The sequence below is a fragment of the Crocuta crocuta genome, unplaced genomic scaffold (assembly GCF_008692635.1).
Source record: "Crocuta crocuta isolate KB4526 unplaced genomic scaffold, BGI_CrCroc_1.0 scaffold6, whole genome shotgun sequence".
Lineage (NCBI taxonomy): Eukaryota > Metazoa > Chordata > Mammalia > Carnivora > Hyaenidae > Crocuta > Crocuta crocuta.
The window spans coordinates 2,667,944-2,683,957 of record NW_027531917.1 but is presented as its reverse complement, the minus strand read 5'-3'; the positions used below and the strand labels follow the sequence as shown (position 1 = coordinate 2,683,957).

General features: G+C 40.5%; 1 protein-coding gene and 1 pseudogene across 1 annotated transcript in view; one reads left to right on the top strand and one right to left on the bottom strand.

Moving 5' to 3' along the window:
• Positions 1-1,330, top strand: part of TMEM45A (transmembrane protein 45A) — a 78,085-nt gene extending 76,755 nt beyond the window's left edge. Inside the window, exon 6 of the mRNA XM_077774913.1 lies at positions 821-1,330. Within this exon, the coding sequence (XP_077631039.1) occupies positions 821-914 (94 nt within the window). The 3' untranslated portion in view covers positions 915-1,330. The remainder of the gene's footprint in view (positions 1-820) is intronic.
• Positions 1,331-6,378: 5,048 nt separating this feature from the next.
• Positions 6,379-14,519, bottom strand: LOC144240551 (tubulin epsilon chain pseudogene; annotated as a pseudogene).
• Between the last annotated feature and the right edge of the window lie 1,495 nt (positions 14,520-16,014).

Below are 16,014 nucleotides of genomic sequence, written 5' to 3'. Positions count from 1 at the left end.
CACAAAATGATAATGATTTTGATGAGTTGGTGTATCACATTTGTGCATCCCCATGTATTTTTGGAACTTAACTATGTTTTATTGATTTGGTTATAGGACAGTGTCTTTATAAATAATCATGCACAGGAAAAGCTTTGCTTAGTCCTTATTACATCAGAGAAGTGGAGAGTCTGCCACTAAGAACCTTTATATCTCCCAGTGTCAAAAATTATATTGCTGCTTCCCTCAGACTCACAGATTTCTTAATCTATGAAAACAATCACAATGGTGGAGGACACTTTTCCAACTTCTTAGTTCATCATGGATCACTACATGGACCATCACATGCAGTTGAACAGTCTGTGGCCTGCACAAGAGCACCCTTCTGAAGGCACAAGTTGGGACAGATTTGACATGGGACTTCACATGGGGAAGGTGCATGCCTTCATGCACCTCCTTTATAGGAGAGGGCTCCTTTTTGTAATACATAGCAAGGTGTGGACTTGATGGAAAAGCTCTCAGCTGAGCTTGGTTTCATCTGGGCTTGCTGCTGCAGTCCAGAGATTCTCTTGTTTCTTTCAGAAATGATCAAAACTATGGATAATTTGGCATTTTCTGACAACTAATTCAACCTTCATGTTATACATGATATAAGCTGTATTTTATCTCTTTATTTATACACTGCTTTAATCCACAAAAAGTTTTCAGGTAGCTCAAAAGCCAAATAAAAGTGATTTTTTGGGAGGGTTGCCTCTCCCATTTGTACAGATAATTTGGAGTTTGTTGTATAGACATTGCTCTGGGCTTTTACATAACATGAGATGCCTTTCACTCTCCTTAGGTTGGTTAAATCTCGACTTAAGAGGTTCTGCTCCTCAGAAGTTGGACTCCTGAAAAATACTGAACGAGAACAAGAATCAGAAGAAGAGATGTGATTTTTGAGGGGCATCTAGTCTTTCTGGATGAACTTTTCTTTTTTGGAATATTTTTGTTCATGGCTTGTTTTTTGACCTTTTGCTTGGAGAACAGGTGGCTGAGGATGATTCTTGGTGTATTGTTTGTATTTCCAGTTTGGTTTAAGTATTTGAATTCAAATATTCTGTTTTTAGATTTGTAAGTACTTTGGATGATAAATGCATTTTGCACATCAGTCATGGTATTTGGGGCCTGGAGTGACTGTTTCCAGATGATCTGAAGGCTGATGCCCATGGTAAGAAAAACGTTTTATTTACCTTATAGATATGCTCAAGGCTCCTGGGCTTGCTATCATTTGTAATCCATTAAACATGGAATTACATTTGTTTATCTTGTTGCAATGAGAAATAAAGGAATACAGGAAACTTGGTTCAGATACCTCAAGTGTTTGTTTTTTTAATTCAATTGCACCTCATTCTTGTATCATGAAGAAGGAATTGTGTGACAAATTCCTTTTTGTGAGAAATCTCCTTCTGTAACACCTGAGTTCTGCCCTGGGAAAAGTAAGCCAGAAGTCATCCTGAGTTGTGCGGTCTTTTAGAGAAGACGAGAAATGATCCCTAGAACACATGGAATGCAAAGCCGTGAGAGACTGGGAAAGGGGAGTTATGGTGTCTTCTATAGAGTAAAATGTCATCACACAGCATAGCATGGCCACCATATCATCCCTTCTACTGAAAATAGTAGAGGGGTTAAAATAAGGGAAAGCATTTTATGGAATACCTGGGTAAACAGTCAGAGCTCTTACCTAGTCTTGAACTAAGCAGCCCTTTGTGGAGAGTCAAGAAATCTCATTTCTAATTCTGGTTCTAAGACTAATCTGCTTCTAGGGCTTTAGAAATCACCATGTCCTCTTTAAAGTAAGGAAATTGAATAGGATGAGTCATGGGGCAATTTCTAACCGTCACATTTTATGAATCTACAATCTCTGAGACAAAGTGAAGCTGGAAGCAGCTGATTTAGTACTATGTTAGTTGGAAAGGCCAGTCTCTGCCATGACAGAAAAGACAGAAAAGGTAAGGAGGCCTTCAGGGATCCTTGAGAGCTGACTTGAATATGAAAGAGAGAGGCAGCCTGTGGGTAGCCAGAGGTGAAATGAAATCCTGAAGCTCCATGGCATCCCAGAAAGTGCAGACAAATCCAGAAGCCTGTCCCATTTGCTATTATCACAGTGCACTGGGAAGGACATAAGTGGATTCTTTATGCCAAAGAACTGGACACCTCCATTAAAAAAAATTTTTTTTTAATGTTTATGTTTGAGAGAGAGAGACAGAGTATGAGTGGGCAAGGTGGAGAGAGATAGAGAGAGAGGGAGAATCTGAAGCAGGCTCCAGGCTCCAAGCTGTCAGCACAGAGCGCAATTGGGGTTTGAGCTCCTAAGCTGTGAGATCATGACCTGAGCCGAAGTCAGATGCTTAACCGACTGAGCCACCCAGGTGCCCGGATACAGCTCCATTTTTTTATGTAAGGGTTGAAAACAACTGATGTGGGTGCTTGAGGGCTTATTTTGAATAATACAATAAACCTGAGTGTACTTCTGGCATATGAAATGCCCATATACCTGTGATGTCCTCATGTGATCGTGGCATTCTGCCTCATGCATATCCTCTATCTTTTCTAGTCCAGTAGGTTTCTATAACTTTGGCAAGTTTGTGTTTCAAAAGAGCTGTCAGCTGCTGTTCATGAAAATGGCATTGCTGGTATGTAGGCCTGAGCAGGAATGCTTGGAATACTTAGCCTAAACCAGATTAAGGTTGGAATATTGAAAACTGATAAGTGCAATATTCTAGCAGTCTTTTTGAGAGAGCAGAAATGTCTGTTCCTTCAGTCTCTGGACAGAGAGAATGCAAGTGAGATGCTACTCAGTGAGTTCTCGAGAAGGGTGGTGCAGAGGGGTACGAAGGAGGGGGAGGGAACATTTGGTTCAGATCTAAGTCCGCAGTCTAAGGCTATCTGCTTCTAGGGCCTGAAATGAATGATAATTTTTTAATGTTTATTTATTTTTGAGAGAGAGAGAGAGAGATAGACAGACAGAGTGCAAGCTAAGGAGGGGCAGAGAGAGAGGGAGACACAGAATCCAAAGCAGGCTCCAGGCTCTGAGCTGCCAGCACAGAGCCCAATGCAGGGCTGGAACCCACAGACTATGAGATCACGACCTGAGTGGAAGTCTGACATTCAATTGACTGAGCCACCAAGGCACCCCTATAAATTTGAACACCATTATTGTAACTTCATGGAAGTCTTCACCAGGGAAGGGTTGGGAGAGGGCACCTTCCCTTATTTTTATTTGCATTTTATCTCAGCTCTTCCAAAACCCTGGAGTCTCCATTCCTGAGCTTTTGCCAAACCTCCTTTGTAGGTATCCCAGGCTTCATTTGCCATGAGTAAAGTAACTCCTTAAATAACTCAGCCCAGTACCAACACTGTCTGTTGATGTTACACCAACTCTTCAGTGATTTCTGCTACCTTCAATCTCCCTTGCTTGGGAAACAGTCAGTGCAGCCTCTGCATTAACTTCCAGCAACTTGTTGAAATGGGAGGTTGGGTCCTGACCATCTTGGTGTACTCCTCATTTTGTCACTACAGGGCTCATTAATTGAGCCTATATTGGTTGACTTTGGGACGTGGATTCATAAGATGGTGCAGGAGTCACTGGGGACTACACGAACAATGAAAATAAAAACATAAGGAATTGACATGAGACATAAGGAATTCTCCCAAAATACAAGGAGTCGATAGATTGAAAACCATGAAAGAAAAGTTCACACACATGGAGAATTGATCCAGAAATCAATTCTGGACTAGATGGGTGATGAGCATTAAGGAGGACACTTGGGATGATCACTGGTTGTTATGTGTCAATGATGAATCACTGGGTTCTACGCTCAAAACCAATACTTATGTATATTAACTGACTTGAATTTAAATCAATAAATTAGAAAGAAAAAACCCACATTACTTAATTCTAAGTCTTTCCATGATAAAATAGACTTACTGTTAAGGAAGTGATTTGTTTATGACAGACAATGCCAGGAAATACCTAGCCTTCTCATTGAGCTTTTGGACTCAGATACTGAATGGAACAGGATTCTTGACAGTGATCCTACAGGGACATGCTGAATCCTGTTATTTATGGTCACTCCATCAGACCCTCCACACAGGCTGTCTCCCAGCCTTTTAAACCACGGGGAAGGCACCATCCTGAGCTGGAGTCATACTTAAAATTATCGGTCTTTTCCACCTACTTGTGAAAATCTGTCACTCCCACCCAGGCTGTCATGTCACTTGAAGGAATTTCATTATTCTTTAGCTCTTAAGATATTTAAATATATTTCCTTCTAAGTATAAAGATTTCTGAACTGGATGTTATCCTGTACTTTGTTTTTCATATATTACCTATTGGATAAGACTACTTAATTTTTACAGATATTAAGGTGATAGCCTAATGAATTCTAGGTCACTGTCTTTTATTTTTATTTATTTTTCTGTTGGGGGACAGAGGAGGTGAAGGGCAGAGGGAGGGAGAGAGAGAATCTTAAGCAGACTCCATGCCCAACAAGGGGCTTGATCCCCCGACTGTGACATCATGACCTGAGCTGAAATCAAGAGTTGGGCGTTTAACCAATTGAACCACCCAGGCACCCCTAGGTCACTCTCTTTTGAAGATAATTCAACTCACAGTTCTGAGAGTCGATGCCAGTATATCTTAGCCTTTGCTACTTTAAAGCAGGGACAACATTGTTCAATGTGCATATGCACCGTGGGTGGAATCACCATGACTGACGCCAAATATTAAAATGGAGACAGGCACCTCTTACCTGGTTCCTTTCCTGAACTTGGACTGTTCTGCCAGTTCAAATGGCCTGAGGGAGAATTAAAGAGTTTAAGTAAGAAGCTGGGGGTGGAACCCCAAATAATCCCTACCTAATGATCTGTGTCTGAAGCCAAAATACATACAGGTTCTAAAACATACAGACATAAGCAAGCCCAAGTAAACAAGGGGCCTAGCAATGTAGAATGGAACAATGCTCTCCTCTGATCAAAAATTGGCCCAGGTTCCTCTGCTTCTCATATCAAGCCTAAATTCATTAGGATTACATTCAAATAAAATCAAATCATTTGAGTACAATTCACTTTGTAGTTATGCCGTCATAAGGTCTAACAAAACCCTTATACTGGTCAGGCTGACTTGTTTTCTGTTCCCCAAAGCATGTTTATTTTAATTTCCATACCTATGTTGTATTAACCACCCTACCTGCCTGTCTCTTTGCAGCTTAACTTCTGGAGATACTTTAAGGCAAATTCAAAAGCTTTCTTTTCTTAGGGAAGAGCTATGAGCAGTAAAAGTCTTCAGGAAGTGTGTATACAGGAATGTTTAAGTGTTTTTCTTTTTTCTTTTCTTTTCCTTTCGTTTTTCTTTTTTTTTTTCTGAAATTAAAGGACACTGTATGGTCATTTGAATCTATACAAAGAAACAAAGGTAACTACATGGGTAAATGAAAAAAATATATGTGGTTTGCAAATATTTTTTTCTGTCTATATCTTATCTTCTTAACAAGGTCTTCTGCAGAGTAAATTTTTAATTTTGCCAAAAAAACCCCATAACTTTTCTACTGCTTCCTACCACTCTTCTCTGCCTTTGAATTCCTGCAGCACAAAGTCCAGACTAGCATTGGATCATTCTCTATCCAGCCCTGTAATTATCTTTACACATAAATACTTCCTTCTTACAGCCATACTTCTTTTCTTTTTGTTTGTTTAAAAACATGAGCATTTATTATTACAAAAACCAGTTTAATAGAAAAGCATATTTAAAGAATTTAATACAATTACATGTCAAATAAATGTAAATTATGATTCTTTTGAGTGCAAAAAAGTGGTTACCCAAAGAAGAAACAAAAGCTACTTAATAGTTGTAATAAAACCTATGCCTGAAAAGTTAGAGGGTATGACACTAACGTATTAAGTTCCTCTACTACTCCTCATACTTGTTTTCAAGGAATCAGGAGAATTTAAACAGAATATGAAAAAATAAGTCATAAATAAATATAAAAATATACTCACACAAGATTTTTATTGAAGGCATGGTTATCATTGTATAAATGCCTAAATATGAGACTATAAATAAAGTAAAATGCAGAAGAACTCTGTTTCCTCAATTTTAGAAAAGAGGAATTTTTTGAAGACAAATGTCTGAAGTCAAGGTCCTAGAACTTCACTAATGTCACATGCTGGTATCATCAGCAAATTTTGATGAAATGAAAACCACTCTCTCTTTTTTTTTTTTTAAGACAAAAGTGCTTTCTGATATGAAAAGCACAAACAGGGCTTTCTTAATCACCAATGCTCTGAAACAGAAAGGTAAGGTGACAAAACTGATGTGGAATTAAGAAAAGTAAAAGTTGTCTAATGGGTATTTCTTTTTTACACAGCCATGCTTAGTCTAGGTAAATCTTCCACAGGCATGCTTCGTGCAGCCTCCAGTTGGTTATATTCCTCTCCGGACCCTGATAAAGATGACACAGTTTCGGTGAACATTCTTCCCTCTGTCCCTTAATTTGTAGGTAGTGATGAAGATGAGCCTTTTTCTTATAAAGCCTCATGATTCTCTCAGTTCCATGAAGGCAGGCTTCATGCACGTGTGCTAGAGCTTATCATGAGAATGGCCCACAGGAGGTACTGAGCACAGGCTGCTTTTCCAGCCTTCTTGATTCCAGGAGACAAACTGTAGAGAAGGTTTTAATCTTTCAGTATTTCTGCAAAGATCTGAAACCTGTACGTTTCCTCTGACCAGAAGGTCGAAACTATGTTTGTGGTCAGCCTGAATCAGCTAGTGACCTTTACTAAAGGAATCTGAAAATATCTGATCCAACTTTCAGGTAGGAATGTTAACATCTACCTCACACCTCATTTAGGTAGACACATAGAGGTGTTAGGCTTGACACAAGATCATGCACTTAAGGAAAAGGAACTAAATTCATGATGGTTTCTTTAAGGTCCATATTAAGAATGCCTCAAACCTTGTGGAACTTGTCAGGTTCATCAGCAAATTTGCCACAGTGTTGTTCATTGCATCAAAGGGCTTCTGGTTCCATTTTCCAAAAGCCCCAGCTCTTGAAGTAACCTGACTCTTTGGCTTTATAGTTGTACACAATTTTGCAGAATTCACCATGAGAATTCGCCATTTTGCTAAAGAAGTCAAATAAAGATTGGATTGTCCATCGGCAACACAGTCCGCATGCTTGCCATAAGGCGAGGTTATGACATCATCCTCACTAGAAGGATAAATTGAAGTCATGGATCTATATATTTCTGGGAATTCACCCTCAAGCACCTTTAAAAAAATTTTTTTAATGTTTATTTATTTTTGAGAGAGATGGAGACAGTGTGAGCTGGGGGGTGGGGCAGAGAGAGAGGGAGATACAGAATCTGAAGCAGGCTCCAGTCTCTGAGCTGTCAGCACTGAGCCCGACTTGGGGCTCGAAGTCATGAACTGTGAGACCATGACCTGAGCTGAAGTTGGACGCTTAACTGACTGAGCCACCCAGGTGCCCCCCTCAAGCGCCTTTAGAAGAAATGTTCCAAGTCTAGATCATGTTCCACCTCCTATGGACTATATTCTAAAAAACACTGCAAACGATCACAGGGCCCAACCAACCTTCTGAGTTTCTCTAAAATCTGAGTTTCTACGTTCCTGATAAAGACTGCCAAAAACTTAATGTCCCACAACCCAATTATTCCGAGTCAGAAATATCAGTGATGAGCTGCGTGCTATCAAATACATTTCTCAATGGTCCCTGAAGAATTTCATTTGCTACCGCTTCCATGTCAATCAAGAGAGCTCATGCTTTCAAAGAGCTTCCCTTGGAAATACTGCCACCATCAGCAAGTCACTCTGGTACCCACATTTCTAAATAAGCTGCTTATTACCTCATCATAATTCCTTCTGTGGCTGTGACATGCTCCCTTAGTACCAGATCCCAGAAGCAGCAGACGATCTGGTTTCCACACTGGCTTATACTACCATTTCCTGGGTCACCACCACCACCAGAACACTTGTGAAATTGCACTGGCTTTTGTACTCCTGACCTGGCCCTGCACAGCAGCGGCAACCATGCTTCTTTTGTCTCTATTGGAACTCCTAAGGAATCCTTCTCAACCTGTAACATTAGAAAGTGAGCAATAGGAACAGAATAAAGAGAAAATAATCAAAGGAATATATTTAGAGAAAATAGGTCTCAAAACATTGTCTATAGGTGAGGACTCTGAGACCAGAGAGTGATTTGTCCAAGATCAGGCAGTCAATTAGTGGCTGAGCCCATGATGGGATATAAGTCTCTTGACATCAAAAGGTGTGGCTCTTTCCACTTTAGAAGTGACACTACTGCATAGTGAATGGCTCAATTCCTTCTTAGATAGGCCTGCCTTATTCTAAAGACCACCTGTTCCCTACTTCTGTTCACATATCTGGTCAGACTTTTTCTAAGTCAGTTTGGACTGATATTACAGAGCACCGTAGACTAGGTGGTTTGAACAACAAACATTTATTTCTTACAGTTTTGGAGGGTGGGAAGTCCAAGATCAAGGCACCAGCAGATCTGGTGTTTGGTGAAGGCCTTCCTGGTTGGCAGACTGTCTTATATCCTCTTGTGATAGAGACAGATTATCTCCCTCCAGCATCTTCTTTATAAGGGCATTAATCCCATCATGAGGGCCCCTCCCTGATTATCTAATTATCTTCTAGAAGGTCTCACTTCCAAACACATCACACTGGGATTAGATGGGATGAATGGCTAAGTACTGAATATACTATAAAAGAAATAGCAGACAACAGTAATGATGCTACCCTCTAGTGTCAGAGCATAGCAACACAACTCATAAGTCAAAGTACCAGGTTCACATCCTAAAAAAGCGAGTCAGGCCACAAACATTGTTAGTAGGTAGAGTTTGGGTTATTTTTTTAAATCTTAGATTTTGATTTATTAGTACTGTAACTCATTGTACTGGATTGAATTATGTTCTCCCCAAATTCATATGTTGAAGTCCTAACCTCCACCACCTCAGGATGTGAGCTTATTTGGAAATTGGGTTTGTTTTAGGTATAGTTTAGTTAGATGAGGTTACACTGGAGTATGCTGGACCCAATCCAATGTGACTGGTGCCCTTATGGAAAGGGGAAATTTGAACACAAAGATACACACACAGGGAGAATGCCTTGTGAACATGAAAGCACAGATTGGGATGTGTCTACAAGTTAAGTTATGCCAAGATGCCAGCAAATCACCAGAGGCTAAGAGAGATGGCTGGAACTGATTCCCTAGCACTTTCGGAGGAAGCTTGACCCTACTAATCATGTACATGAATTTGCACTTCGTATCTCTGAACTGTGTGACAATAAATTTCTCTTGACCCTACTAATCAAGTACGTGAATTTGCACTTCGTATCTCTGAACTGTGTGACAATAAATTTCTCTTGACCCTACTAATCAAGTACGTGAATTTGCACTTCGTATCTCTGAACTGTGTGACAATAAATTTCTCTAGTTTAGGTCACTCAGTTTGTGGTACTTTGTTACAGCAGCTGTAGAAAACTAATATATCCAGACCTTAACACTGACTTCAAAATAAGGCATGTATTTGAACTGGAAAATGTATGCGGAACATAATATGGCAAATGCCAGTGATGAAAATATTGTCTTTCCTAAGTTGTATAACCAGCCATAAAATGTATTTACCTTATTGAGAAACCTGCTGACAACATGTCTTGTTTAATACGTTTATGCTGCTTTATGGCCCCATACAAGTTGGCAAGTTTTCTTAACTGGTTTTTTTGTCATTCATTCCAAGATTCTTCAGGTAAGAATGTATACTTGTGGAGTAATCAATTACCAACTAGTGACTTCTGCATTATCTTTGGTGTGCTTTAATTTCTTATATGCCTATTCTCTAACTAGATCACAAACTTCTTGAGTATCATACACCATTATTAAGTTTTCTGGGGATTATGGGTCTTATCTGGAAAATGGATGGTGCCTGTTGCAAGTGGACCTTGTGTTATTTAGGGTTTTCCAGAAAATCAAAAATATATAGGCCAAGAGACACCTGGGTGGCTCAGTGAGTTAAGTGTCCGACTTCAGCTCAGGTCATGATCTCATGGTTCATGGGTTTGAAGCCGCATTCATCTCTGTGCTGCCAGAGCCTGGAACCTGCTTAGATTCTGTGTCCCCCTCTCTCTCTGCCCCTACCCCTGTTCATGCTCTGTCTTTCTTTGTCTCTCAAAAATAAATGTTAAAAAATATATAGGCAAATTAATAATTATTAATTAATAATCAAAACAATTATATTAAATGGAGATATTTAGGGTCCAGAATATTACCTTGACAGTAAAGATAGTGGGATTTGGGGGCACCTGGGGTCTCAGTTAGTTGAGTGTTCGACTCTTGATTTTGGCATAGGTCATGATCCCAGGGTTATGGAATTGAGCCCTATTTAATGGGTTGTAATGTTATACCATTATTTATTTCGATGCTTATTTTCAGCCACTTCATGCTGGATTCTATGTCCATTTGATACGTACCCATCATTTCTTGAACACTTCTTTCCTCTCTGGCATAAGGTAGATATTCTAGGCTCATCTTGGCCTTTCCCTGCCCAGTCTTGAAATTAGCCATTTTTCCAAGCTTTGTTCCTTTTAGTAGAAAATTGTTTTAAGAAATCAAGATCTGAGCTCCATGTATGCTTATGATTGGTGTGTATATGTGTGTGCCCACGCATGCACGCACAGTGACAGAGGTGTTAGGACAAAGCTGTCCTCACTTCCAAAGCAAAAGAAAATGGAGGTAGACACTTCATTCTGTTTAATACAGTTCTCATGTGGAGGGAAGAACTTTGGCCTTCAGTGTAGGCATTCCTACCCCCTTGCTGTATTTTTTTTTTTAAATTTACTTGCGAGAGAGAAGGAGCAAAAGCAGGGGAGGGGGCAGAGAGAGAGAGAGAGAGAGAGAGAGAGAGAATCTCAAGCAGGCTCTGCATTATCAGCACAGGGCCCAGCACAGGGCTCGATCTCAAGAACCATGAGATCATGACTTGAGCCGAAATCAAGAGTCTGATGCTTAACTGACTGGGCCACCCAAATGCCCCTCCCTTGCTGTATTTTCAATTATTTCTAGAGTTCCTGAATGGAGAGATGGGGCTGTCATTCACACAGAGAGTACCCAGGGATAGGTGGGGAGCTCTCACTATAGTCGTGTGTTAAACTAGAGGCAACTGATTCTAGTATAGCGAAGAAAAGATTGCAGTCTTGCCACTGAGCGCTTGGGGTTTAGCAGGCTGGGGGTAAGTTAGCACAATAATGGTCCGCTAGCACGCCTCCCTCCCCCGGCTGACTCAGAAGTCTTCATTCCAAAGAGCAGGCTGTTCGCACATGCGCAGTGTGCTCCCGGAGCTGGTCACAACAGAAAGCCCCAGCATCCAAAAACTACCACCAAAGTCCTGTCTCAAACGCTGAAGCATCAGCCCTGAGCACTCACCGGCTGCACCTGAATCACTGCTGCCTTTATACATTGATGAGAAAGAAAGGAAAAACAGGTCAAACCAGAAGCTTTCACTCATTTTCTAGAGGAAAAACGCTGTCTTCGCCGCCCCATTTTTAAAACTTTTGAATCCATTATAGTTAACACGCAGTATTATATTAGTTCCAGGTGTACAATATGTGTGCCTAAGATTAGTGGAATGTTACTGTTTTCATGGCCTATGAGTGGCCAGAACTAGAGAATATATGTATGTAAATGTAGGATATGTATGATATATATCATAAACATAAACACATATAAATTTTTGTGTATATATATAGTTTTGCATCTATGTATATACTACTTATATATATTTATTAAATATATAGAAATATATACATATGTAATCATGAGTTTGTATTGATACCTAAATCCATTTCTAACTCAACACTATTTTTTATTTTTTAAAGACACATGGAAGTTATATAGTTCAAATATGAGCAATAAGAAGTAATATCATACCCCTGACTTTGAAATACTTGACTTTGTTGCAGTCATCAGTTTTCCTCTTTTGGATAAGAAGTTCCTGACTGTATTCATGCATTTTTCTCACAGCTGTTTCCCCTAAGTGGTATTGCTCCCTTCAGAATTATTACCCTGGGGCTTTTCTTTCTCCACGTTTGTGACATCTCTGACCTTCAGCCCTACCCTACCCATGTGTAGACACTCTTCTCTCATTGTTTGGGCTCTGACTCCCTATTTTAGGCTGCCACTCCATGTGGACACCCTCCTCACTCATCTCTGGCCCTGAATTCCCACCCCAACCAGCCCACACATGCTGCCCCTGTGATCTTTCTTGGTCTCTGAAGGAATGCTTTCCTCTCTCTGCTCTGGCTTTGATTTCTCACACCGGACTGTTTCTTTCCTAGAGTCCTTCCCCACCCCTTGGATGTGACACTGCATGCCAGGCTGTTCCTCTTCATCACATGGATGCCTTATGCACTCTGTCTGGAATCTGACTTCTCATGCCAGGCCACCCAACAGGGTTCTGACATCTGCTCTGGTCTACCCCCTCCATAGACATCTGCTCTGCTCTACCCCCTCCATAGACATCCACCTTGTTCCTCCTCAGCTAATGACTTTAGGACTGAAATTTTCAGGAAGGAAAAGCCTCAGTTAGGTTGCTTGTAATATGAAAAACTGGAGGTTTAGATGCTTATGTGACTTATCCTGGGTCACAAAGCAAATTACAGCTAATGTCAGTACAAATTCAGGGAGGTCAGGGACCTTGCCTCTCTTGTTCACTGTATCACCCAAAGCATCTAGCATGATGTCTGTATTGAGTAGAACAAATGAATAAATTAATTATTGCCTGTTTTGTTCTTTTTCCTTTCTCTGTTCCTTTTTGTTATCTTGATACATATGGGTGTGGGTATATAAAATTGATGTCAGTATATTTGCCTATAACCAATAGAGATTCATGCTTGTATATAAATGTCAAGATGTAAATTTCTGTGCCCAGGAATTACTTCCACTCCATAAATATCTACTTTCTAGCTGGATAGTTGGCATATAAGTGAAAATATGAAAGTACTAAGAAGCTACCACCCTTTTTAACGTCCCAGGATTCCAGCACTTCCCTGGGGTATGGAAAAGAAAATATCTGAGTATCACCAAAGACAGTTTTGCAGTCACCAGACTAGGACTCCTTCAAAATATTTGGAACACTACAGGAAAAAAATACCAACACCATATGGCAAATATGGGTCCCCATGATCAGTCCCTTTAGTCACACTGTTCAACTAAGACCTTCCTGCAGATGATCATGCAGGGCAGTGGCTCCAGAGCACATTCTGAAAATCAGTATCTCTTGAGAAATTCTCCTTGAGAAGAGGTTTCTGTGGTCAACACTGGAAACTTGGCAATTCATAATATATGTGAGTATATCAAAGACTTAAGGAAATTCTAGAATTGAAGAAAACAATACCTTTGTGTAATCTCCTGCCACTCAAATTCCCTTCACCAGAGAGCTCCTGTTTAGGGTAATACCTGCCCACGTCTCATTTCCTCATTCATACAATAGGCAAAAGTACCTGTTACATGGGATTATTGTACACGATAAATGAGATAAAGATACATAAAGTACACAGCATAGTGCTTGGTATATTCTAGGTATTTGATAAGTGCTAATTCCTTTTCTTAGACTTATTATTTATTTAAAATGATTCCTTTTAGTTTTCACTCATATGTAGATCTTGAGAAACTTAACAGAAGACTATGGGGGAGGGAAGGGGGAAAATTACAGAGAGGGAGGGAGGCAAATCATAAGAGACTATCAAATAACTAGAACAAACTGAGGGTTGATGGGGGTAGGGGAGAGGGGAAAGTGGGTGATGGACATTGAGGAGTGCACTTGTTGGGATGAGCTCTAGGTGTTGTATGGAAGCCAATTTGACAATAAATTATATTAAAAATAAAATAAAAAATAAAATCTTTTAATCTAAAAAAAAAGATTTCTTTTATTATTGAAAGGATAATAGAGGGGTGCCTGGGTGGCTCAGTCAATTGAGTGTGCAACTTTGGTTTGGGTCATGTTCTCACAGTTTGTGGGTTTGAGCCCTGCATTGGGCTCTGCACTGACAGCTCAGAGCCCAGAGCCTGCTTTGGATTCTGTGTCTCCCTCTCTCTGTGTCCCTATCTTGCTCTCTCTCTCTCTCTTTTTCTCTCTCTCTCAAACATAAATAAAACATTAAAAAAATTAAAATAAAAGAGAGAGAATAATGGGTATGCTCATTGTTATTATAATTGAAAAAATATTAAACGTGTAAGGTAAAAACCTCAAACCATAAAAGGGGTACAAAATGAAAAATAAGTTTCTTAGGTCTTTTAGATTCCCAAGAAGATTTTTTTAATGTATCCATCTAGACATTTACTGTGCATAAGCATGCAGACATCTCAGAAACTGAGTTTTAAAAATCTATGCACAGTAAATGAAATAGGGGATTCATAATCATTTATTTTGTGCCACTGCAGTATTACCTGTAGTTCTTGCATTTTGGGTACATTGATGTGTTTTTCTGAAATCCTTGGGTCAGGTAAAGCCTATGTTCATGTCCCCTGAAGCTGTATTTTCATCAAGTATTGTAGGAAATAGGAGAAATATATCAGTTTGGGGGGTTGAAAAGTCAACTTAAATGTGTCCTCTTCTGTAAAATGTTTTGTAATCCACCAAGAACAAGACTCAGATTGAGGTGAATATTCGTTCATTCCATTAATGATGGAGAAGGGATGGGGAAAAAGAACATGGGCAGGAGATGGTCAGAGCTGCTGCTACAGAGATACCAGCGGACATTGACCCAGATGGTGAATTATTTTGCTAGGGCTGCTGTAACAAAGGACTAGAACTGAGTAGCTTAAACAACAACAATTTATTGTCTCACAATTCTGGAAGGCAGAAGTCCAAAATCAAGGCGTCAGCAGTGTTGGGTCCTTCTGAGGGCTGGGAGGGAAGGATGTGTTCCAGGCCTCTGTCCTTGGCTTGTGGACAACCATCTTCTCCCTGTGTTTCTCCCTAAACTCTTGCCTTTATGCATATCCCTGTGCGAATTCACTCTTCTTATAAGGATACCAGTTATGTTGAATTAGAGCCTGCTCTAATGACCTTATTTTAACTTGCTTACCTTTATAATGACGCTATCTTCAAATAAGGTCACATTCTGAGGTACTAGGGGTTAGAACTTTCACATACAATTTTGTTTAAATTTGTTTATTTTGAGAGAGAAGCAGAGAGAGCGGGGGAGAGAGAGAATCCCAAAGAGGCTCCATGCCCACAGTGCACAGCCCAATGTGGGGCTTGAACTTACAAGCTGTGAGATCATGAGCCAAAATCTGAGTCACATGCTTAACCGACTGAGCCACCCAGGTGCTCCAACACATGAATATTTAGGGCAACACAATTTGGCTGAGAACAAGTAGGTTGTAATACTGGAATTTAGTGCTTTTCAAAATTCACCCTGTGCTAGTAAAACCCACTGACTAACTGCAGCTATCAAAATGTGGGCTCCTTTTAAAAAAAAAAAAGGGCAGGGGAAGGGGCAAGATGGCGGAGAAGTAGGGAACTGTGTACATTGCACTCGCCCCCATATCTCGCCCAGAGAAGACCTGAAGCCATAGGAACCCTAACAGAATCCAGGAGTTTGGGAGGAAAAGGAGACAGAGTCCACTGAGAAAACCTAACATGAGTGCGAACTGGGGAAAATAAAATCGGGCCAGGACCAGAGACACAGAGGAATGGGGGCGATCCCCCTCTGCGGGGAGTTTAGAGGGGAACGACAGTAGCCGAAACTGCTCAAGACACAGTCCCTGTCCCTGGGGAACAGAAAAACCTCTGCTCAGGACACAGAGGTACCCCGTTTCCTGCTCTCCAGCCGACCCTAGGCAGGGCGCATTCATCCCAGGCTAACCCTGGGAAAACAACTCCCTGCACACCAGCTCCACCTGGAGGGGCCGCGTGGTGACTGCGCCTTTGTGCTTCTGGCCCGGCTGGATC